At 40.9% G+C, this 26,454-nt stretch overlaps 1 protein-coding gene across 1 annotated transcript in view; it reads left to right on the top strand.

Annotated features, from left to right (window-relative positions):
• Positions 1–377: 377 nt before the first annotated feature.
• The window catches only part of MOXD1 (monooxygenase DBH like 1), a 51,895-nt gene continuing 25,818 nt past the window's right edge, over positions 378–26,454 (top strand). The window contains exons 1-4 of the mRNA XM_085217282.1: positions 378–728; positions 13,286–13,432; positions 15,042–15,209; positions 15,329–15,412. Coding sequence (XP_085073408.1) covers positions 465–728; positions 13,286–13,432; positions 15,042–15,209; positions 15,329–15,412 — 663 coding nt within the window. The 5' untranslated portion in view covers positions 378–464. The remainder of the gene's footprint in view (positions 729–13,285; positions 13,433–15,041; positions 15,210–15,328; positions 15,413–26,454) is intronic.

Genomic DNA, 26,454 nt, shown 5'->3' on the forward strand with positions numbered 1-26,454 from the left:
CAGTTTGCTCCACACCTCACTTGGTGATATTTGTCAGGCATTTGCACACAGAAGCCTACGAACGGCACGCTATTACCTCCCTTACGTACTACTTTGAGTAGTTTTTGCAGAATCAGCTTTTCACCGCGTTGAGTATGGCACTCTTTCCATCGGAATTAGACACGCTCCCAAATCCAGCAACTTCACTTTAACTGCGTACGAACGGGATGCGGCGAGGGCCGACGCAACCTGCCCGGCCGTGACCCCCCGGCGCTGCGCCGTTCCTCGGAGCAAATCGTCGTCGGCGCGCGGCCGCAGGTGCTGCCGGCGGGGCGGGAGCGGACAAAGCGGCGGTGGCGGGGCGCTGCCCCGACGGGGCCGGCCCGCGGCTGGGCGGGGTGACCGCCCCATCCCTCCTCCGCGCTGCCGGGCGCGCACGCTCCCACGCGCGCCCAGTGCCACGCGCGGCGCTGCGCGGCAGGAGGATGCGGCCGCTGCGCCCCTGGGCGCTGCTGTTGGGCGCGCTGCTGGGCGCCGCCGCGGCCGCGGCGCGGAGCTACCCGCACGTCGCGGTGCTGGACGGCGCGGCCGCCTACCGCCTGCTGTGGGGCCGCCGCGGCAGCGCGCTCGCCTTCCGCCTGGAGGTGCGCACCCGCGGTTACGTGGGCTTCGGGCTCTCGGCCGGCGGCGGCATGGCTTCGGCCGACATCGTGGTGGGGGGCGTGGAGGGCGGGCAGCCCTACCTGCAGGTAAGGATCCGCATCCCGCGCCCTTTGTCTACCGGCCGTCCCCGCTCCTCTTTCTCCCCGCGCTGACGTCCCCTTCCCCGGCCCCGCTTCTTCTACCGGCGCACCGCTCCTTCCTCCCTTCGGTTTTTCCCATTGTTGCGCGCCTCTCCCCTCCTTTCGGTCCGCGCCCCGCCAACCTTCCTTCCAAACTTCTGCACGGTGTTGTCGGAGGTGTCGGATTTCCTTCATCCTAAAGCGCCTCAGCCTTCGCCCGTCGCCTTGGGCGCTCTTTCCGCGGGTGCTGCGAGCCTGGACCCGGACGGGACGGGAGCGGTTGGCCTGAACGGATACCGTCGGGGCGTCCGAGGCGCCGGCCCGGCTCCGTCCCTGTGACCAGCCGACACGGGCGGACGGTCCCGCTGCCCTCCCGGGCTGCTAACCTACCTCTCTGCCGTGTTCCTCTCCTCCTCACCTAGTGGTGTTCTGCCCTCGTTACTGAAAAGGGCTCACGGGTAACCGCTGGAACTCACCGCTTACTCTTTGGTAAAACAAGCTCGCGGGAGCCCAACCCCACGAGCGTAATTCTCTGGGTATTTTTCAGCGCTTGTCTACGTATCGCCGTGGCTGGGACGAGCGTGCGGGACAGCGGCTCACCCGCTCCTGGCGGAGTCAGTGGGGGGATGGGAGCCTTTGGTCCTCTCCCAGCGCCCCGGGCCCCATCCTGGGGGCTGCGTGGGGCCGGGCAGCGGGATCGGCTGCGGGGGAGCTGGGCTCGGCGTGGCGGCTTGTCACCCCTAATGACAGCTCTCTGAGATTGGATCCCACTCTGCTCCTATTGTTAAGAGGACAGGCTGGGAGATGTGTTAGGGCATTGAAACTGCCGCTTCTATTTCAAGAGGGGTTTTGTTTTGTTTTGTTTTGTTTGTTTTGTTTTTTTTTTCTCCTCAGTAGCATAGTAGCATGGATTTTTACTAACTTTTCCCGATGAGGAAACGAAATGCTTCATAACCTCTCTTTGCTGTTTGTCAAGGTTTTATGAAATCAAGCTTTTTTCTAGAAAAAGGGTGTCTTTTTAGTATATATATATATATATTCCTTATTAGTTTGCTATATCATGCTTAGGCAAATATTTGTCTTATTTAAGTTCAAAGTTTTTCATAGTAATTCTTCTCATATTTCAAAGTGAAGATCGATTTTTTTTTTTTTAATTTTTTTTTGAAAACCTCAGTCTAAATAAAACACCAATAATAAAACCCCCATTCTGGCCGGTGAGCAGCACAGCTCTCAGAGGTGCAGGGTGTGCGCTCACCGGAGCCCTGCATCACAGTACATGCACCTATTTAAAGAAACCCAGACTTTCTGTCTGGCTGATTCATGGACATGTTCATGTAAGGCAAGCCTTGTGGAAAGGCATCCAGAGCTGATGTAAAGGCACCCAGTGATGGAGAATCCATCACATTTTTTGGTAGCGCACAGCAATGGTGAGACTTTGCTGTTCCTTATTTCCAGTATACATTTGGCTGGGCCCAAATTCCAGCTATGTAATTTCTCTATTAGATTTAAAAGCCTACTCCCCAAATCCTGCCCCCATAAAGTTATTTATATGCTGTAATCAGGTCACTCCTCAATTTTCTTTTACATAAAATAAATAGATGCAGCTCTGTAAGTAGTCCACTGCATGACTAGGCTTATGAGCAGGAAGGAGACTGATTTTTGACACTTTCCAACAGTGACAGGACAAGGGGGGTAGTTTTAAATTAAAAGAGGGGAAATGTAGTCTCCTAAATTAGATGTCAGGAGGCAATGCTTTACTCATGGTGATGAGGCACTAGCTCTTCTGCCTGGAGAAGCTGCGGATGCCTCATCCCTGGAGATGCTCAAATCCAGGTTGGATGGGCCCTGGGCAGCCTGAGCTGGTGGAGGGCAGCCCTGCCCATGGCACGGGGTTGGGGCTGGTTGGGCATTGAGATCCCTTCCTTCCCAAGTCATTCTATGATTCTATGGCATTTTTTTCAGCACTCAAGCAACTTTTGGCTCTTTTCAGCACCCCTCTCTGGTTTTCAGCATCTTTAAAAGTGGCTCTTTTAAAGATTTAATTTACTGTCACCATATGACAAATAGAACAGAAAAAGAAAAGGAAGGACTGCAGTGATTGCCTCCTGTCACGGAACAGCTGATATTTGTTCTGAAACACTGATTTAACGCGTAAACATCTGCTAGGCAAAGTGCTATGAGTTATTATGTTACACTCTTGAGCAGATAGAGTGCAGAAGAAATCCCTTCTATCCCTGAAGCTTGCTGGTAACCTGTGGCTTTCACCATCCTCAATTCTTCAGTGCTAGGCAGTAAGGTTTATTGGTAAAGTGGGAAGAGGTCTTTTATGAAGGGCAGACTGCTAAAACACTTCTATGCTTGCCCTGGAAGAAGGAGGGGTGACATATGAAGAGGATGGAGCAACCCCCTGAAGAAACAAAATCCGTCCGGAGTGTTTTCTGGACAGGCATCACAGACTGATACAAAATGAGTACCTTGTCCTAGAGCCCTACTTTAGTAACGTCTGACTCTTCCCTTTACTGGTCACAGAGTAAACATTTTAAAAACACTTCATTTATTAGTTGCATATCATCATTGTTTACATTATTTATTATGAGAAGGAATTTCTCATAAATAATGGCCTTAGGAGTACGTAGGTTCGTGCCTAGCTGCACTCCATGAAGTACGTGCACTGTAAATGAAAGAACTTACTTTTTGGTTTCAGAAATATGTTTTTAATCCATGGTCATCCATTGGGAAATGTGCGTCGTGTCTAAACTCTTAGGAGGGTTTTTTTTTTATTTCTTTGAACATTCTGAGATGCTTGTTTATGGCCTGATTTTCAGAAGCCCTTCTGAAACACCTTTACAGCCTTTCAAGCGAGCATTAATGTGCTGCTCTCTGAGGAAAACTGAACCTCTTTCCCCCAACCTCCTTAAACTCTCTTCTCCTTTCAAAATAGGAAGTGTTCTTGAGGGGAAGAGTCCTCTCCTGGGAGCAAACAAACGAGTGCAGTCAGACTGCAGCCCTTAGCAGAGCTATGGCAGGTGCACCGCTTTGTGCAGCGGTGTACTGAGGTAGAAGGAGAATTCCAGAGAGCTTTTAGAGAGATGTTTCCTCCAGCATTTGTTCTTCATCCTCTCACAGCAAGTTGGTGCCATTCCCACCATCAGCAAGCTATGTCTCCTTCAGAAAATTGGATGACTGAAAGTTCTGGACATCTGAGATGGGATTTTATTTCTCGTTTTTTAATATGTTTGGTGAACTTAGGTGCAAAGTGTACCTGTTTTGTTTTGCTTTTCCATTTTGGAGCTGCATGTAAGGAATAGGAGGTCTGGGATAATGAATAAAAAGCAGAAAGATTTGAAAGACTTAACTTCACTTTTCTCTAAATACATCGAGGTAAGAAGTGGTACAAGCACCAGAGTGGTTTTTTGAAGAACTTCTGAATGATACATGAATTACACCTTGATTATCTCAGTCTTTCTGAAGCTTCGTATTTGGGACAGGAACACAGACTTACTTTGGGAAAGTGTAGAGGATACAGCATGCATGTGTGCATACGTCCATAGCATTGGTGTATTTTGAGGGAGCTGCCTGTACTGAGTTTAGGGAGGGAAAGAGGGAGGTGGAGGAGCGAATTAGCAGACCACACTGCCAAGAGCCTCGTGCTGTGTGTGGCTGAGGGCTATGCAGGTTTGGAGCAAACTTAATGAGAAGAAGTAGAAGGTACCGTTGGGATCTGATGTCAGACAGCCATGACCTGCCTTTAACTCTGCCGGGGTTGGCTTGGGTGGGCAGTTTGTACTCTGCAAAAGTTTTCCTGCAGCATGACTGTGGCCACTTGCAGCGTGTGCTGCTCTTCATGAATGTTTTTGGACAGCTTCAGCTATGGCATCGAGTGTTCCTTCCTTCTTCTTTTTCTACTTTTTTTTTTTCTTTTTTTTTTTTTTTTTTAATGTCCTTTGTGCTTATGAATTGACACAGCGTGCATTTTCATCGCCATGCCTTTTCCTTGGTCTCCACCCCTGTCTGGAATTGTGCATCCCCACCCACAGCACGTAGCTGCAGAGAGCCCCATTTTGGGGCGAGTAATCCTCCTTGATGAATGGCTATTTTGTGCAAGTTACACAAGAGAGTGGCATTGTTGGAGTCTTCTGTTGAACTTGCACAAAAATAGTCCCTCCTCAGGGTGAATAGGGACTGTGTGTCACTAAAAAGTACTTTATTATTCATTACTGCCCCGCTTGTTAACCATCACCCGAACTAAAGAATATCTGTTATCAAATGTATCCCATGGAGTTAGCTTAATTGCTCGTAGGGAAGTACTTGGAAGAGGTTTTAAGGGACAGAAAACAGTGAGCATTCTCTGTACTTAACGATATGCTGCTTTTAAGTGCACTCATGCCAGCGGCAACAAAAGAAGTGTTTAGAAAACAACTTGAAAGGCACCAAAAGAGAGATGCAAAGCGAGTGCCACGCTGACATATCTCAGTCGGCGCTTTGTTGGAGGTATTTCAAGCCTTCGGGCATTGTGGCGAGATTTCCCGATGACTAATGAGTCCTCTTGGCCTCGGTGCGGGGCTCAAAGGGACGCGTTACGAACGTCCCCTCGGGCCGGGCGCTTTGTGCTGCCCTTCAGAGGGATGGTGGGGAGGACAGGGCAGCGACAACCGGCGAACAAAAGATGGAGACCACTCTGGAGCTCCCGTCTTTGGCAAGGGTCGGGGGTCTGGTTCGCAAGTTGTTTTTTTCTCGTGCTTGTGGTATTTTCGCTTTCAGTTTGGATTTTGGCAACTCCAAGAAAGTTAATTTTTCCACTAGAGTAAGTGTCAGAGCTTCACAGCCTGGGCTGGATGGAAATGCAGCCACCGTGGGCAAAGCAAAGGCTTAAAGTAACAGGGGAATGGTTTCGTTCTCCTTATAAGCAAATATATAAGCAGGAGAAGGACTAGGAGAGATGTTCTGTGGCACAGATAGCAACTTTGGGAACAAGTATCATTAATAGTTGTGCTCCAAAATCCCTGCAGTGTTTAGAAAACTTCTAATAATTGAAGCAATTAAAGTAATTAAAACAAGAAAAATTGTGCTGTTTGAATGAGCTCCTGTATAAGGAATGTTCCTTGTGATAAAGTGCAGTTGTGAGATCGGATCGTGCAGCATCTCCTAGTTACAGGCTTTCTTCCCCTTAAACACATAGCTACATGTTTAGTCTAGTCTGTTTGTGTAAGGATAGTCTTTAATCTAGCTCTATAGCTTCTGATACAACTGGAAAAACACTTCTAAAATCAACATTTATTGTAATAATGTCCAGGTCTTTGGGACTCCTCTGCAAAGTCAAATTCTCCATGCTGACAAGCGATGCCAACTTCGCAACTGCTAATGCTTCTTACACCTGTGTGTGTCAAGCTGGAGAGCTTATGATGCTTCAGTGTTTTTCATTTCTGTGTATAGAAAATTATGTTTTTGTATCCCCCAGGAGAGCCACAGGAACCAGGGAGTGTCACCGCAGAGTATAGGCTGCTGGGGAGCAGCTCTGGGCAGACAGAAGAGTCGAATACAAGAAATACACCCAAGCATGTTCAGATGACTTACAGCTTGAGGAACAAAGATGTGTCTCTCAGTAAAGAATTGTTTCATCTGTAAAAAATGCTTTATTTTCTCAAAGACAGTGTAGGTACGTGTACACACAGATGGGGTATCTGTGCAAATACACAAGTGGAAAATGGGAATCTTTGTCTATCTGTGTGTGCATTTCAAAACAGATGCACCCCAGTTATTTGTTGTAGATAAAAATGTTCAGTCCTTGTTAAAGTTAGTAGTATAGTTGCATTAAGCACATTGCCATGCTGATTCCAGTGTAACTCAGCCAGTTGATGCAGCTTCCATGTGACAGAGAGCTGGGCTTCTCAGCAGGCAGTGAATCATCTCATACTCATCTGGTGTGTAGGTTAAAAAAAAAAAACAAAGACGACAGCAACAAAAAGTACCCAATCAATCAGTAACTTAACTAGGAGCAGTCAGTTCTTAGGGCCGTGGCTGAACTTGCTGATCCCACTTACTTTAGGAACTTCTTGCAACTGATTGATTGCTGCCACCAAACCTTTTGCTGAGGATATTTTTCCATTTGCAGACCAATCCCAAAATCAGATCAGTCAACTGGAATGCTCTCAAGGTGTTCTTATATTCTTATAGTGATGCATCAGTGATGCTTTCAGACTCTCACTTTGTGTTAGTTTTCTGTAGGTGGGCTCTGCTTTTCCCTGACATGGGAGTATGGTAGCATCTTTACCTTAAACTCAAGCTGAAATTTATTTGAGGTTGAAAAAAGGTTGGTTTTCTTATTTGTAAACCCATGCTCTGTTTGCTTCTTGCCAAATACAATGTAAAAACAGCTTTTTAAAATATATTTTTTGGTGGTTATATCCAGTGTGTGCTGGAACCACAAGCAGCAGGATTCCATCTGAATTAAACGCAACAATAAAAAAGAGAAATGCTAACCACAGCTATTCTTCTGGAAACCCAGAAAGGCATAGCTTCGTGCTGATTTCATTCAGAAGTTTTGGTCGATTCTTTTGCATCCTGTAGCAATTTATCCATCCTATTTAGACTAAGATAGATCTTCTCCTGCACCAACTTTTTTCTTGGTTGCAGCTTCCCAATTCCTTTGCTATACTCTTCAACCCTGTTCTTAGACACAGGTTTGGGCACTCTGGGAATGTTCAGTGTGAGTCGGCTGTAGACCATAGGTTGGGACTGGTTGAGACTTAGCTCATTTTTCCCCCGTTTCCCCTTCCTGGTTTGTCCCTTGGCTTGCTTCTGGCTGTTCCCACAGCCAGGATGGTCAGGAGCTCCTGGCTGAAGGGCAGCTCACAGAGATCCCAGAGACAGAGCTGTGCCAGAGCCCAGCTGTAGGTGATGGGGTCGCAGCCTGGGAGCTGTTGGCGGCTCCTTTAGGTTGAAAGGTGCTGTATATAATTTAGCATGGGAAATGGATACCATAAACAAAACGAGCTTGTACATTGTAAAAATGTGGGGAGGAAGCCTTATAAACACCTGTTCAAGTATGCGATGACAGCTGGTAGTGCTTTTCTCGTGAGGCTTCCTTCTGCAGCTGTGCTTACATTCTCTGAGGATAAAAAAGCCCAGTTGCGCCTATTTTTTACATCCTTGTGAAATTACCCTGACTGTCTTTTGCTGAGCAGCAAACAGAAACCATCTATGCCACAAAACATTTTCCTAAGAAAGTGAGCGATTCATAGGATCTGAAAACTGTGTGATGTGATCAGCCACACTTCTGGAAAAGAGCAAACAATGTGCAATATCAGGAAGATTTCTCTTTTCAATCTGTTGATTCAACTCCTAGGTACCATTAGGGATGATTGCACAACGTAGCCCAGAGTTCTAAATGCCAGTTTATGCAATAGAATTAATAGGAGTGCAGAAACTGTAAATGCTTCTAATGTAAACGTAAGTAAATTTTGAAGCAACACTTTGTTATTATATAGCATGACAACACTGTCAAGTCTGTTTTATACAATAACCAAAATAAGATGTTCCTGTCAGAAGAATAGTCATTTCCCCCTTATCTTCTCTCTGTAACTACTAATGCTTCTGTCAAGTTCATGAAAAACTTAGCAACTTTATCTTCATTTAACCATATAACATATATTTTGTGTATATAAGAAGTTGAAGGACCTGAATTCAAAGGCAAAATCAGTAAATAAATCACGTTTTCAGGTTCTTGCTAAGTATTTAAGAAATTCAGTATTAAGGAGTTGATAGTTACTGCAGATCTGTGCTGGAACTCCATGAAATTCAGAATGTCTTGCACCAGTTTAATCCTGCCTACGAAAGAAACAGGTTTTCTGACTGCATGGGGTGTTAAAACTAAATCTGTGTAAAAGAGGTGTCCATGTTAGAGTCTTTTTTTAATTTGGTTGGAATAGTAAGTTGCTCTAAAATAAGGCAAATTTCAGACCATCTGCAATAGTTACTGAAGTACTGTCATTCTGTTGATGGAAATGTCACCCTTCCTTCTCAACAGAATTACATGTGTGAAGCTTGTAAGTTTAGGTGAGGTCTGTATTATGGCAGGCTCTCACTGGGGGTATTTGGAACCATATTTGGTGAATGGAGCTAAATCCAACTGGTGACCTCTCAAGAATGGTGTTCCCCAGGGGTTAGTGCTGGGGCCTGTGTCTTTACTGTTGACCTGGATGAGGGCATTGAGTGCACCCTCAGTAAGTTTGCGGATAACACCAAGTTGGCTGCAAGTGTCGATCTGCGTGGGGGTAGCGAGGCCCAACAAAGGGATCTGGAGAGGCTGGATAGCTGGGCTGAAGCCAGTGGGATGAGTTTCAACAGGACCAAATGCTGGGTCCTGCACTTTGGCCACAACAACCTCAGTCAACGCTACAGGCTTGGGTTGGAGTGGCTGGAAGACTGAGTAGAGGAAATGGACCTGGGGGTATTGATTGACGCTCGGCTGAACATGAGCCAGCAGCATGCCTGGGTGGCCAAGAAGGCCAATGGCATCCTGGCTTGCATCAGGAACAGTGTTGCCAGCAGGAACAGGGAAGTGATTGTCTCCCTGTACTCACCTCTGGTGGGGCTGCACCTTGAGTACTGTGTCCAGTTTTGGGCCCCTCACTGCAAGAAAGACATTGAGGCCCTGGAACGTGTTCAAAGAAGGGCGACAAAGCTGGTGAGGGGTCTGGAGCACAGGGCTTATGAGGAGCGGCTGAAGGATCTGGGATTGTTCAGTGTGGAGAAGAGGAGGCTCAGGGCAGACCTTATTGCTCTCTATAACTACCTGAAGGGAGGTTGTAGTGAGCTGGGGGTCGGCCTCTTCTCTTGTGTAACTGGTAATAGGACTAGGGAGAATGGCTTCAAGCTGCGCCAGAGGAGATTTAGGCTGGACGTTAGGAAATACTACTTCTCTGAAAGAGTGGTCAAGCACTGCCCAGGGAGGTGGTGGAGTCACCGACCCTGGAGGTCTTCAAGGAACAGTTGAATTTTGTGTTGAGGGACATGGTTTAGTTAGAACTATTGATGGTCAGTGGATGGTTGGACTGGGTGATCTTGTAGGTCTTTTCCAACCTTGGTGATACTGTGATACTGTGATATTTAGATGCCCCCCATGCTGCTAAAGCCCAGACATCCCCTGTTTGACTTTTCGTGGGTGCATCCTCTGTGCTGTCCCTAGGCTTTGTAAATGACATTCAAAGCCTACAGAGGTACCCAGCTTTCTCCTAACAAAGATCTGAGTGGAGTGTGGCTGCCCAAATATGGTGTTTTGATTGGATTTGTACCACAGAAACAGGAATTTCCCTTGTTATGACTTTTTTTTCCTCTGAAAAGAAACATCTCTAGAGACGCATCTTTATATGTCCATAATATCTGTGATGGTACTGACCCAAATTAGTAGGGATTTAAGGGAGCCTCACTGTGTTACAAAAAAGTTATCTGAAGTATATGTGTCTTCTATTCTCGTGAAAGTAATATTTCTTTAAAAATAATGTGCTTTACGTAGGTTTAGCTTAGTGAGCATGAGAAAAGATGAGTGAAACTTCCAGCCACTTCTTGTTACTTTTCCTTTTTTGATAATGTTCTGTCATTTTTGCACAGACCTCTATGTGTTTCTTAAGGGTTTTTCAGCTCAGATGGATAAATTGACCAAAGCTTGCTTAGTTCGACTTAAAATCTGTTCTGTGAACAGAAAGAGATCAGAATGTTTCCTTGATGACGTGTCCTTCATTTGTTCTCAGTTTGGCAAACAAACAGTTTTCATGTCAGAGGTTGAGCAATCTAATCCTGAGCTGTTCAGAAATGTTCTTGCTATATTCTTTGATTTTATTTTTTGTGATGAACAGCTGGATAATTTTCAGCAGAAGGAATAAAAAATAGTGATAGAGGCAGTTGTTAACTTGTAAACAGCTTTTGGGAAATGTATTCACACTTGATTCCTCTAGTGCAGTCCGATTGCACTCAATGGACTTGTAGGGTTTGGGATGCAAAGGAATACCTCTAGCTCCCAGAAACAACGTGAATTTGCTTCCCAGATATTCTCAGCACCCTGATATTTGAGAGATGTTTCATGGGGCTGTATATCAGGCAGAGGAAGCAAGCAGAGCCAGCGACGTCATTACTCTGCAGAAATTTTCACATGGGAAAGATTAGCATTAGTCAGTCAGATTAAGATCTGCCCGCAGGATGCTCTTGGGCGAGTCGGGGAGTGAGGTGCTGCTGGGGGCTGGTGGTGGGCAGGCAGTGAGCCCCTGGCATCGCAGGGCCTGGGAGCCCCTTCCCCAGGGCACGGGGTGAGCCCACAGCGAGTGGGACTGCGGCACAGCTATCACCCAAGTGAACAAAGAGTTCCACCAACAGTCACCGTTTCAAGGCATACCCAAGCAAGTACCCTTCTTTACATCACTTCTTCCAGTTGTTCTTGCCCACTCCCTGCAGGCTCATAGAAGCTAGGGCTGTTCTACACATGGTTTTTATACTTGCAGATCACCCAGAAAATACTGGAGTGCACACATCCGATTTGGCTTCTCATTTCTGAACTGTCCTTCCTAGGTGTTTCAGGCAAAGACTCCCAACCTAATTCCACAAGGAGAAGCTTCTCTTCCATTTCTGTTCTGCAGTACTTCACTATCTGGTTGCTTATTTTAATACAAGGATGCTTTCCTCCAATTTAATGTAATATCTCAAAAAAGATACCACACCTTGGTCAAAGTTGATGGTCAAAAAGTTGCAAGAGAGGCATTTACTATTTTTAAGATGAAAATAGATGTTCTACTTATATAAAGGTGTTTTCAGAGGAGGGATGGTTTTTTGTAAAGACATACCTTGTCTCTGTCTGAGCTCTAACGTAGAGGAGAAGTGGAGCACTTTGTTCCCACAAAATATCCACCTTAGAATACCATCCCAGAACAGGTCCAGTATTTCCATCTGGAAAAGGAAATCCAAAGTTCTTTCTATGAACAAACATAGCTCATCACTACTCTTTTTTTCAGCACATAGCTTCACCTTCCATGCCTCCCTTTTCTGTTTTTGGTGGTAGTTTTCCCAGGTATGTGTTCCTTCATATAAGTATTCATTCACTTCTAGTTGCAAAAAGTGCTGACAGGAAAAGCATTACTCTTTTCAGTACCTTTAAAATTTGGATTTGTTTTGGAAGTGTAAAAATCAGAACTGTTTCAGTAGTTTTGGCAAGACAGAATATTTTTATCCTGATATAAATGCTCTGTGTTTACCCTTTTCTTCCTTGAAATTGTGTCCCGACTGAGATAATTTCATAATTTTCATAATCTAAAATAAAATATCTTAGTGAGGTGTTTGAGCATGAAGTTATTCTCACACCTGTAACAGGTGTGCTTGTAGTCTCTTGTACACAGAAAGATTTCTCAACTGCGATTAAGTTCAAGATTATGACTTCCAATTGATCCTTTTGTGAATTAAAATGATGTCAGCCACTTTTACCAGTGTCACGGTATTTGAACGTAACATTTTGTGATTTTTCAGCTTTGTTGCCTCTACTTGAGCAAATGGATATGAAAACTAAAAACCTCTCTAAAATTAAATGGAGGTTCAAGTAGCTTCAGAGGTAAATGCCTTCAAAAAACAGGTGTTGGTATGTTTTGCTAAAGATGCAACACAATTCATGGTGCCCACCAGTAACTGCCTGCCATCAGGGAGGAAGGTGGCATGTTCTGGAAAAGAAAGGTGTCTAACCAAGCTTAGAGGTTCTGCTCTAGACTTGGCTGCGCAGAGCAGCGCTCTCAAACTTCCTCTTACCCCAAGCAGTGCAGAAATAGCAAAAAGCTGTGCCTTGGCATGGCGGTGGAACAGGCCGGAGGAGAGGGAAGAGGATGACACTGGGACACGGCACAGCTGGCGGTGTGGCAGGAATTTGGGGTGAGGAAGTTAATGACCTGGCACTGCTGCACCGTTCCTCCATTTTACTGTACTTCTGCTGATCCAAGGATCATCTTTCTGAGCGTTGCCTCCAAGAGCAGCCACCCAATCCCAAACCACCAAACAAGCCCCAAAACCCTCCAGGCAAATTCTGTGTGTGCCAAGTGCTGTTCCTTCTAGTTCAGCTGTAGGATTCCTGGTTGTGATTGATTTTACTCTGGGAGATTTGCTGTTCATGGGGAAGGAAAAACAAACAAAAAGTTGGGAGAAAAGAGAAGGGCAATTCTGTTGGTTAGAGTATTAAGTGAACTTATTTCTCTCAGTAATTTCTACAAAGTCCACAACATCCCAGTTATGATAATTTAGGACTGACTACAACCTTTATTTCTGTAGTTATGTACAGGCAGTGTATGGTTAAAGTTATTCAAACCATTTTTTAAGCTGCTTGTTAAGGAGACCTGCTTTCCTTAAGATTTTTAATCAAAAATGTTTTTAATGTCGCCAAAACTATGATCCTTCAGTGTTTTACATAAAGACAACGCTTAAGGGTATTCAGTATTTGAGGAAAAGGTTATTGCTTGAATATTAGATTTTAATAATGGCATACCTTTTATTTTCAACAGGATTATCATACAGACGAAAACAGAGTACTGAAAAAAGACCCACAACAGGATTATCGCCTGGAATATGCCATGGAAAACAGTACTCACACCATACTGGCTTTTAGCAGAGAACTGCACACTTGTGATCCAAATGATAAGAGCATAACGGTGAGACACACTGCCTATATGTGAAGAGATGATATATTTAACACAGAATGAGTGTATAGCTGGTTATGATGCTGGCTACTAAAATCTCATTGGAGAAATTCTCTTAGGATACGTGCTTATTCAGCTCTCAATGCACTTTCCAAAGCATCTATTCTATCAAATAGCTGGATAAAATACTTGTCTAGATTTACTGAGTTCTTATATTTTATTTTCAACTTTCTTTGTTCTTCCACTTCAGTGCATAACGTTCTCTAATAAGTCACACACCATGTGAACCCAAGACTGAAACAGGAACCCCTGTTCCCTCAACTCCCATATCCCATGTTTGCAATCATTCAGGAGATGTCAGCTTGTGAAATACTTTTTAGGTCTTAGACTAATTTGTAAATGATGTTAAAGCTGGACTTTTAGAAAAGTTTGAACATGTATAGTTAGAATGTATTTTTTGTTTCATTTCCATATTAAAAATGAAGAGGTTGAATAATCTTGTGATACAGCTTTGTGATACAGCTCTTTCTATGCATGGTAAATATTTTTCATAGGAAATTCTTCTATTGTCCTAATGACTGCTGTGCTTTATAAGCATAATTTTAAATTATATGAAGTTGATTATTTTCATATTGGAAATGACAGGCTGTCATGATTTGAAAGACTTTTCATGCTTTGGCTTGTTTACTACTATTCATTTTGGAAGCATTGCAGTAGTAGTTTAACATGATTGTCATTTTCTGTGTTTTCACGATACATGCAATAACAACAGCATGAGCTAAAAGATAGAGCAAATGGACAGCTGTATAAACTGCCAGATTTCCATCTGTCAATGGTTCTGTGGTTTTTGCATCTGCTCCAAATTGTCTCAGCATAATTTAACTTTCTGAGACCCTTCAGCATTTATTATTTTGTCTCACTGGGTGATTATTGCAATTTGAGAATGGTTTACAGAGAACTGATCTGCACTGTAGCTGCAAACTGATTTTTAAGATGTAAATCTGCTCTATAGCTGAATGTCTATCTTTCCTAGTGTATAGGGCCAGCAGTTCACAGAAGGTGCCCAGACCTTTACACAAGCGAGCCGGGAAGCTGTTTTGGGAGGACAGCTTCTGACCGCAAGTCAGACGAGTGCCATGTCTAGAAAAAATGTTCCGTGTGCTTAGTTGGTTGCCTCTTTATGAGTCTGTTCTGCTGTTTTCAGATATGATTCAAATTTGCCACAATTCTGATGGAAGTTATGAAACAGATTCAAATTTTGTAGATCCACATTGAATATAAGCGTGATTAATTTTTGATAAAAATTTGTATCACAGAATCATAGAATATCCTGAGTTGGAAGAGACCTGTAAGGATCATCAAGTCCATCTCCAAGATGACGTGTCAGCCCATAAGAGCTTGCTAACATACTTTCTCATTCTCAAAAGTACAAAGACAAAATCCGCATACCTCTCAAATTCAAAATGATTTATTTTTTCTAAGTTCTTTGCAATTGTGTCAGTAGCTGTTTTCTTCTCATTATTGTTGTTCAAACGCATCATATATATCTTAGGAATTGTATGAACTATGCAAGAGCATATTGTTCCCATTCCTTATGTGTTTTTTTTTTTTTTTTTTCCAGGAGAGCACAGTGCGGGTAATATGGGCCTACCACCACAAAGACTTGGGAGAAGCAGGTCAGAATTACCATGGGTCTACCCGTGGTACAAAGAGTCTACGTTTACTGAACCCTGAGAAAGCAGAAGTCTCACCTGCCTCTTTGTCATACTTTGACCTGACCAACAAAGACGTAAGTTACTCTGTGTTTTGGGTTTGTGTGGGCTAAGGTGGCAGCCCAACATCTGAGCTTACACAGCAGGACAGTATGACTTTTATAATATTGTTTTCTTTCCCTTTTCATTAAGACAGGTACCCGTACCAGACAAGGATACAACATATTGGTGTCAAATGTTTAAGATCCCTGTACAACACGAGAAGCACCATGTGACAAAGGTGAGGGATTCTGACTGTGTGAATCCAGGTTATATATTTGTGCTTTTGTGTTTAGAGGAGTTCGGGTAAGAACGATGACTCTTCAGATTCAGTAATTGATTGGACTTTGAAAATTTGTTTCACCACTCATGGGTTAAACAAGACCTCTTATAGTCTTAACAAACATGGGGAAAAAGTATACGTGTGCTCCCAGGACCTGGTTCTGATGCACCCTTAAAAATCAGCACAGAGAGTGGCAGAGATGCTTTCTTTCACTTTTTCATGTCCTCTCTCCCTTAAGAAAATACTGTTGAAAGTTTTACCACTGTTCATAGAAGTGTTTGGCAAAAACATGCTTGTCTATAAATCTTGTTCCATCAAGTTTTTCCTATACATAAGAATGTTATGGATATCTTTTAAAGGAGAGTAATTTTAGATTAAAAAAAATAAAATGCAGAATTTTGTTAAAATAAAGGACCATGTTACATCATCTGAGCATGGAGTTCATTATCTTCAGGTGCATAAAAGTCAAATATTACAAAAAGAAAAAAGAAATGCATTTTATAGTTTATTCAAAAATTAATGTAAATGGTTCTCGCATTCCTCCCAAGGAGCAATATACTAGAAACCTAATCAAGGAACAACTTCTTATTCTTCAAGATTGCTTGAGATAGCACAGTGATATAAGTAATTAAAATAAATGTACAAGCCTTAAGGTGCTTTTTCTATTCATTCAACATTAATTGAATGCTTTGTAGACAGTAGCCTTAAAATTGTTGCATATATATCAATAAAGGTCAAAAGAATAGAGACAAGTGTTATTTTAGGCTTGCATGGGGAAAATGAAGAAGAAAAGACCATCTCAGAGGTGGACAGTGCAATTAGTGCATTTGTGTAACTAATTGTGTGAACCTGGCTGTTTAATCATGGCCCTCATTTTTATGTTTCTTTGAACTCATTAATGTATTCAATTTTATTATTTGTTATTGTCTGTCATGCTTCTCTAATGAATTGAGTAGAACTGAGATTTCAATTTAACTCAGATAATTTGATGTGTGATCATTAGCGTATGTCTGAGAAGTACTCATTCTGAAATATTGTGGGTTTCCTCAGTTTATCAGAATAAAGGTTAAAATTTCCACCTTCAGATACATTAATTTCATTTGAAAACTGATAGGTAGTTTCAACAGATCAGTATGAATGAAGAACAGATTTTACTTGTAATCAGGTATACATGATGTAAGTCCTTGTTTTCTGCTCTCATGTGACAGAGCTTTGAAGTCAGAAATATTGGAGTCATTATTTCCATGTTATATTTGGTGGACTATATACATGCAAGCTGTTGTGTTAATATGTTTTCTGGAATTATTTATTATTTATATTTACTGATTGTATTTTTAAATGTATTGCCTGACTACACATGCATGCAGGCACTCTTTAAAAAAAAACAATGCTTGAAGACAAATCATCCTTTTAATTCACAGATGATAACTTGATTAATTTTTAAGAAGAGTTTAATATTTTTTTACTATAATGTATAATGCATAATTTATAAGAATCACATTTTGAAATAAGCAATTTGTTTGTTTTAAAGTGAAAACGAGATTAGAATCCCCAGCAATTTTCCAACTACAGAAAAGCCAGCAGATATGGTTAGAAAGAGAAAAATGATTATAGAAAAGAGAAGCATTAATGTAGAAACATTTCTTAGCATATCTTTTCAGCTATTGAAAAGACAGCTTGTATTTTGTGACTTTTATATATATACATATATATAAACATATATAAAAATAGATACATTTATATATATATACATATATATGCAACTTCTGTAGATCTTAAACAAAGGGTTTTTGTGAAATTGTATTTATGTGCAATCTAACTAAACATTTTCTAAAGCCTACTGATAGACTAAGGATTGGGCTTATGGGTACTTACATTATCTGTGCAACAAAGATTGAATTTCACAAAGGAAAAGGCAGATGAATTATTTGACTCTAAATACCTATGTAGATGCTGATACTTGGTTCCATTTTGTCTGTAATATCACTTTCATACAAATCTACACATCTTATAGGCAGAAAAAAAGTTAAAATAGTACAAATTCATCTCTGATATAATTCAGTCTACAGAAGTCTTGTACAAGTGGCTTTAGCCATTTCTATGCTCCATTATGATTTTGTGGAACACCTTGCAGTTCAGCTTTTGCTGAGCAATGCATGTCAGCAGCAGCTTATGTATAAATCTACTGGATTGTCAAATAGGTTTAACAACCACAATCAGACTTCTTTTTTTTTTTCATCTTGTTCAACTGTTCTCTCTCATTCCTTTGGTCTTGCAAATTTCTTTGTTTTTCATAGTAATGTATTTTTTTAAATGACAGTTTCCTCAGGAAAGCACAAGATTTTAATGATGGCACATATTTTAGGAAAAAGTTAGACTTAGCAGCCAGGATAGAGGCTAAGACTTCAAGCCAAGAGGGCAGTTGTCTCTAGTTAATGAATGCCAGATTCTGAATTAAAAAGTATTTTTAACTTCCCTTCTGTTGTTAGGCAGAACATCTTCAAAGCATTTCAAAATGTCTACGAGCTAATGGTATACTAGCTAGATGAAGTGATGATGCTTGGTCTTAGGATGTATCTACAGTGGTTTGGATTGGGAGCTTTCACTTTTTCAAGTGAAAATCTTCAATTTGTTATTCCTCACTTTGGCATGGTTGCTGTCATTAAACAATTGCGGAGATCATGAAACTGAATAGTAAAGCATGTACCAGGAGGACAATGAAAGCACTCCAGGCAGAACCCATGAGAAACTTCTGATTCTGGATAGTGTGGATGCCACGATCACATTGTTTTCCTCTTCTGTCCTTTTCCTCCTTCACATTTTTGGTGTTGATGGGGGGGAAAAAAAAGTAAAAAGAAGAAAAAAAAAAGCAAACACTGAGCAGAGTGACTCTCTGAGCAGTGAGAAGCTGCTTGCAGATTTCCCAAAGTGCTGCCTTTGCTCTCCAGGGAGCCTTGGCACAGTCCTCTACCCGAGTGCCCACAGGGGTGAGCTATGATTGCATCAAAGGGCTTGTTGGAGTGGGTTTTGAAGGACTGGGCTTTCCCCTTAGCAGAAGATAAATAAATAACTAGCACAATATCTCGAAATCAATAGAAAATAAATTATGTAAGTTCTTACATGTTTTTTTTTTTTCTCTACATAATATTCACGCTACTTTCCAAGAACCTCAGGTAATGTGAAACAGAATATTTTCATTGACTGTTCTTGATCAAGCACTACATGACATGTAAATTCTGCAGGAGATAAGATTGTAATCTTACATTCATCTCATAGGTGGAATGAGGACGTGGCTGAGTAACTTCTCCTTCTGCTGCATTTTCCAATGGAGAACAGCCTCAGTATGATAATGGGGCACTCAGCCAGGTTTAGGATGGCTCTTTTAAATCTTCCTTTGTTTCATAGCTCTGCAATTTCTTCCCTAGGGAAGAGACTGCATCTTCCTACGTGTCTCTGCAGTGCCTTCTGCTATGAGATCTGGTGCCTTCAGGAACTCTTGGAGAAACAACTCACAAAGCTGGTTGTAAGGACTTTATGTCTCCTAAGAAATAAAGTGAATTAAGATGATTTCTCAATAGCTGGACATAACAGTGATAAGGGTTGTTCAGATTGCAACTGATACCAGCTACCAAGCTGTTTTTATGAGTCTGATGGAACACATTACTCCTCATATTCAAGCAGCATACCTGGTGGAGAGGTGGCTACTTGGGAAGTTCTTAAACTTCCAAAAGTTTTCGCTCTTCGTATGTGTTTGTGTTAGCAGAACCAGTTATCAGGGTAACAGATCAGTATTGAAAACAATGACATACAGAAGAAATGAAAGGGGTTGCTTGGATGTAGTAGCTGACAGCCATCTTCCTTCACATTAGCTCCTTGCAGGATGGCACCAGAGCAGTCCCAAGGTGCAGACACTGGCAGCCCTTTGTGCGACCTGGTGTAGGGAACCTGCTTTGGCAGGGGGGTTGGTCTCGATGATCTCTAGAGGTCCCTTCCAACCCCTACAATTCTGTGATTCTGTGATTTTGTGTAGCAGTATGCTCTGCTTCCTGCTACAGAATCCCCCTGCAGCTACTTGTGCATTGGCCTGTTCGGCTACTTTGAGCTCCAGGCTGTGGTATGCACGTCAGGCTTACTATCCTACAGGGATTTCATTTTCCTCACAGATGGGAGTTAGCTGTGAGCTTTCTCAGAAGCAGCTTTCTTAGAAGAAAAGCATTCTGTTTATTAGTCCACACTTTTTGGAGATGGGCTTTAGGATAGCTCTTGCTGGGATCTTTGCCGTGCTCTGTAAACGTTGTTTTGCTTGGTCCTGAGTGTGCCTCTTAATCATATTGCTGAAGCTTTCTGGATTCAGTGACTGCATCTGGAGAAGGCCTTCGGCTCCAAGAGGACTTCTCAGAGGGAGGGAGGGAGGGATTCATGAGTGAGACAGGCATACAGACAGACACACAGACAGGCATGCCCATGTACCGGCCTCCCCATGAAAAGCTGTCTATCTCCCTGCACAAGCTGCATAGAGAGCAGCTCCTGTGGGTGTGGTTAGCCCTACAGACAGACAGACAAACAGTGCTGTGCAGGGCTGGGAGCAGAGACCTAGGGAGGGAGAGGCACTTAACCGTGGGGCATGCACTGCAATGGTCCATTTTGAGTATCGTTAGCATTTTCCTTCCAGTCCAAAAAAAAAGAAAAAAAGAAAAAAAAGAAAAAAAAAAGTCAGTAGCAGCACACTCACTTCTGAAATGCTTTAATTTTTGTCTGTTTTTCATGATTTTTGATGTATGCATTGACACATCTGTGATTGCTTTTTTCTGCCTATTTGCTGAATCTGTGTTTTGCTTAACCGTGAGCTGGCATCATGTAGATGTTTACCAATGTCATGAAAGTGAAAATTTGTTTTACATTCATAAGAAACACTTCTCAGTATTTCAGTAAATACAGCTCTTGCTATATTTTTGAAACTTGCGTTTAGTGCTGTTTCTGCTCGTAATTCTAAAGATACAGCTCTTTTGTTGCAATCTTTACCTTTGGTGCCAATACTCTATGTCTTCCATTTGCTTCATTTAATCGTATTACTTATTAATATTACTGCCTCTGCTAAGATTTGTTGCTTTTGCTTTTTGTTATCTCAGGTGTCTGGTGTGCATTGCTGTTTTTCCCAATGCAATTTAAATAAGCTTAAAATGTGGCAATCCTCTACTGTTGCTAGATTTTCTGCAAGTTCTCCTGTAGTCTTTCTCTGCACCTGACATATTGTGTAATGGGATGTGTGAAGTTCTGAAAACGCCCGTTACTCACTGGTAAGGGAAAAGTGCGTATAATCTACCTGCCAAATGAGCTGTAATCAATTTACGTCAAGTTTTTCAGCTGCAATGTACAGCATGCCCATGCTAGTTTCAGCACTTTTTGTTTTCCCACTTTACTTTCTTCTTTGAAACAGACTATGTTTTCCTCAGGGAAAGTAGTTCCCAAGGCTTGAGGAGTGATAATCTCATAGACAAAGCATGCCTGACATTGAATTTCACTATTAAGAACAGGAAAAACACTTTATGTAAAGTAACAAATGCTATAGAGTACTTGGGTCATTTAGGTGTATCTACATACCTTTTCCCTTAGAACGGCTTATTTCCCTATAGTTCTGAACTCTCTGATTTATTTTTTTTTTAAATCAGCATTAGGAGTAGAGGAACACTGGCAAAAGGCTCAAGAGCACAAAATACTTCAGATTCTGTAGGAGAATTTTTAATGGAAAGCCCAGATTTAGAGGGCATTCAGAACTGGCTGTGAGGACAGTAGGTTGCATTTTGTAAGCATTTAAACTATTGAATTCCATGTTGGGGATTTGATGGTATCTTTTCAGTATGCCTCATGCATATTAAATTAAAATCAGCCAAGTTATTAAAGACAGAAGATTTCCAGTGATGAAGATGGGCTGCCTTTCATCTAAGTTGACCAATCTACTGGTCTGAGCTAGCTGCTGAATGCCCTTAGTAGTCAGTGGCAAAAATAGCTGTTTATGTCATCCCAGAGTAAATGTCTGAAATAGATGAGCTCAGACATCCCCTTTATGACTCAGTCTCTCTGCATTGACTAAGAAGAGAGAACCAGCCTGTATTACATACGTAGCTCTCAGATGGTTGAATCAGAGATGTGTCCCACCAAAATGGTCAGGGTTGTGATGAGAGAAAAAAAAAAAAAAAAAAAAAGACCTTTTTTTTTCAATTTGCCCTTAGGAAAAAAATGATTTTTCTCAGCCACAACTCTGTGTAATTTTTTGACACTGAGCTGAGTATATATGAATAGCGAAAACAGGCCAAACATATAACCAGAAAAAAACCTTGATTATTAAGCATGAGTTTAGAAGTGTAACATTGGGCATATTTTTATACAAGCACCAAAGTTTCCCATCTCTGATCCCTTCAGAAAAGGGACTTTCTTTTCAGTTAAAGAAGGGACTGTATTAGAGCACACCAGCAGCTGCCAGTTAATCTTCATGTTCAGAGCAATCTTCCGTTTCAGAGCAATCTCTGATAAGGAAGTAAAAACTCCAAAAAAACTTGTTGCCAAGGGTAACTTTGCTTTTTGACAGTGGAATGCTCTAGTAATACCAAAGACCCCAGTGTGGAAATACAAAGGGACTCCAGTTTAAGAGACTGATTGATTGAAAGCCAGAAGGGCAGCTTGTAGCCTTCGTACCTAAATGAGGGCACTGATTTTTAACTTGAGTGATACCAGACAGTAACTGCTTGTTGTCCTCTGGCTTGAACTTCTACGTTTTGCTAAATGTGATAGATAATTCAAGCAAATTGCATCATGCAGCCTGAAACAAACAAATGTTCTGTGTTGTCCCATATGTCCCCCTGCAAAGCAATTTCAGCCTTGGTAAATGAGATTGAGAATGAAATGATATCTTATGCTGCAGAGCTTGCAAGCTCTCTGTCCTTTGGTCTGGAGGGCTCTCTTCAAGCCTAAGTTGGGTTTGTAGTGTTACAGACTCACATATGACTGAACTGATTAGAAAATGCAATTTTCCCAAGCATCTCTCTCAGGAAATAAAAGAACTGCTGTCTTCTCTCATATTCTGCTGAATTATTTCATATGTAAAATTATTTCATACATTAATACTGTGATCAAAGATGAAATTACATATTACCACAGATTTTACTGTCAGACCAAACTTATTATTTCTTAGTGGAATGTATTCTTGTTTTGTGGTATTCTTCTTTCATTTGCCTTGTATATCTTTACAACAGGAAAACTTAAGCTATGCAGCTATTGCTGCATTAGTTATTTCATATTTGGTATGCAAAAATAATCTATTTCATTTCTGGCATCAACAAACATGAACATCTAGTTAATTTAATATAGTTTTTTCATTTTCTTTTTTTTTTTTTCTTCCTTAATTAAAACTATATCTGTCCATCCATCAGGCCAGTGTGTTCACTAGGCATGTATTTTCTGTTAAATGAAAGTTAGAATTTATGGAAGTTCTGGTTGCATATAAGCGTTAGATGAAAGGAACCTTAAGTATGACTAAAGGTGAGAATGGAGAACAGGAAAGTGCTGATTTTGTGAAATCTCTCTGAGATCCACCTCCGTTTCTGAGGTGCTTAGTAGAGAATTGCTATTGATTTATCCCACTATGTTTTGTACAGTGTCTTTTTTCCTTCCTCATCTTTAGCTTTGGTTTTAAAGTAATGTTAGGTAGCACACACAAGATAAGAAAATCTTGTCTAGCAAATGTCTGCAGTCATCCTTTCCACACTTCTTATAGTAGCAGCTAATAAAATATTTCCAAGAAAAACTGAGCCTCAGATGAATAGTTGTAAACGATCTTCTGTGCAAATGGTAGAACACCGGGTTCACAGGCATCAAAATCTGATTTGGTGGAGCTTACGCAGTATGAAGTGAGCATCTGGGTGGATCACAAAGCACATCTACTTCTGTCCTATTAGCCTCTTGACATTGTCTCTTATGATTAACTTTCTAATTCAGGTGAGTCATGTAGTAGCAGTATCCAAACCAGATTTTCAGTATGGCCATACTGAATGGAGCCAATGTAATTTATATGGAGAAGAAATTTCATTCTAACAATAGGAAGTGTTATCTTTTCAGGTCCCACCTCTCTCTCTCCAAACGTAGATTTAGTTACTGGTTCAGTTTTCAAAGAATAATGCTGGGATATCCCCTCCATTTCTGCTTCCACATCTATACGCAGCAGTTGCAGTTATGTCAAGAGCACAGATTCATGGACTCCTGGGGGCAAAATAATAATTACAATTAAATAATTATATCTTACATATATAATTATATAAATAATTATAATTAAATTAATTAAAAATAAATAATAACAGTGGAAAAATAAGTTAGTCAGACAGTAGCACTCCACCGTGTCCCCACATAGCATGTCAGTTGACAAAGATGACAACTGAATTGCAGTAGATAAATTAACAGTTTCTATTTGCACCATGGCTTAAGAAATTTTAGATGGTATAGAAATAAGTGGTATCTTGGCCTAATTAAAATTTAACAAACAAACAAATACACAACCCTAACCTGAGAAAATAATACGTTATAAGTGAGTTATTGTAAGTGAGTGCTCTTCAGTCTTCTTTCTCTTTCCCCTCATTTCAGTGACCTTGCCTTTGCTATCTCCAAAGTTCCTTAGACTGAAACTGTGTCTTTCTGTTTTGTAAACTGCCAGTTACAGTTGTGGTTTTTAGAGAATTATGAGAGTATAATTTTAATATAATATTCTTACTTAACTTTCAAAGACCATGTCATCAGAAAATTGCACTTGTTTCGTGACTTTATCAGGACTTGGATTAGGGTCAGAAAATGTGGAACTCATGATATTAATGGAGACATAACTTAACCTCTCACAGTACTCAACAAGATATATTTTACAAATCATCTCATGTCTGTCTGTATGTATGTAAAACCTCTAAATACAAAATTTAGACAGTATGAGCAACAGTTCCTGAGATGTGTTGTGCTGACTCAGGAAGCTGTGCCAAGTCAATGTCGGGAGACATGCATAGTTTATCCCCTTCTTTCATTTCAGTAGACTTGAGGTTCCAGAGAGTGCAGGCTGGCGACTGCTGAACTCATTCTGTATCCACATGCTTAAAGTCTTTCCCGTGTGCGTTCCTTTTCTTCACTTCTTCTGAATAGAAATCAGAATTTTGTTCACAGAAAACACGTTTACCTATGTCTGTATATGTCTGTATTTGTAAAACACAAAGCAGACATGCTGGAAATTCTCATGCATTCTTTGTTCAGTAAAGTTTCTTGTTGTTTCCCAAGGAGGAAGAGAAAAAGTTTGATGTTATTAAGTTGTGATCAAAGGGAAATTTTTGCAGTTGTACAGTAGAATTAAATCTTTTTCCATTGCTAATCTCAAAGAAACAACTAGACATCGCTGTGTATTAATAGTGATTTCATCAGAAAAGGGAATACAAGCATTACTTATATGTTTATCTGGGATAAATACAAATACTTTATAGACTATTCACCTTGGCTTTAGATCTGAAAAGTATTTGGTTACATATTACTTTATTATTATACTGTTTTCCCAAAAAAGTGGTGATGTTACTGATTAATTGATTAATTGCTGTTCTGTTTGGTGTATATCAGCTTTGTTGAGAGAGTCTGATCGTACTGAATACCACAGCCACTCTGCCCGTGTTCCTGTTGCTTAGGTGTGCAATGAATGTATTGCTGGAAAGCGTAATTGAATGAAACGTGTTTTTTCTTGACCCAAGCTTTTTATCAGATTGCTCCTCAGGGTTATAATTTTTAATTGTTGCTAAACGTGTTATCTTAAATCTTCAGACATTCCTCAGGCGGAAACAGTTTTTTAATGAATATTTCTTTTGAGGCATATTTCTTTTGGATTTAGTCTAAATTACTGTGTCTTTCAGATCTGAACTCTTTGTGAGTGGCAAAATTCCAGGCAATTCATTAGGAATAAGAATTTAGGAATAAACTTAATGGCAGAGAGAACAAGGAGCCCTAAATCCATCCCTAATTCTCATTTTGAAATGCTTTGTTTTTCATGGTTATTGTGTTGTTTGATTCCTTTCTCCTAATTAGAATATTTAAGTTATTCTGCATACTAACCTATAGAAATTCCAGCTGTACAGTGCAATCATTAGCATGTCTTTAATCATGGTAATATGTGAGAATGGCAGGAATTGTGTGAATTCAAAGGTACAGCCTCCTCTCCAACTAACAGGAACAGTAACTTTTGTCGTGAAGGTCTTATTCTCTTTCTATAAATATTCTGCAGCTTAAAACTGCAGTATGGTAATCAGTTCTTTATGTGGTATACTAATAAAACTTAAATAAGAGCCTTCACTGAACAACACAGACACTGAGTAAATAAATCCTTTCTTCTTTACACCAAGAACAGGAAATATCTGTTTTCTGAATAAGATTTTCCATTCATGTGGTAAGGACTTGTTTCTCCACACTGATGCTAGAATTTTTATGTGCTTTAAACCAACTAAAATAAAATGCCAACAATATAACTTAAATAAGTAAATAAACAAGTCAGCACTGTTATTTCAATTTTGGATTATATCCTGTATTTTAATCTTGCTTTGGGGGAAAAAAAACCAACACAGATATATTAAGGACAAATCATGCAAATTTAAATGCCTTAACTTGTATGGAACCTCTATTTTTGGTCTGGAAAATTTCCATCCTCCAAGGAAACCTTACCTAATCACATTATTAAGGTGGGGGTGGGGATGGTTGCTGTTGCCTGTGCTTTTTTCTCATTTGTATCTCTTTTGTCTTAAAATACAAGAAGCCAGATATATCAGTAGCATCACTAATTATATTTTCTCCAGCTTAAAGCTGTGAAAATAATTTGAATAAATATTTTTACATTTGGAAAACAATTCAAGATAAGCAATAATGCTCATACATGGAGAACTACCAGTGAAACAGGAACCGTGGCTTTGCTAAGGTTACTGCAAGTCATTCACCAAAACATA

This window comes from Meleagris gallopavo, chromosome 2, assembly GCF_905368555.1.
Source record: "Meleagris gallopavo chromosome 2, MGAL_WU_HG_1.1, whole genome shotgun sequence".
NCBI classification, from domain to species: Eukaryota; Metazoa; Chordata; class Aves; order Galliformes; family Phasianidae; genus Meleagris; species Meleagris gallopavo.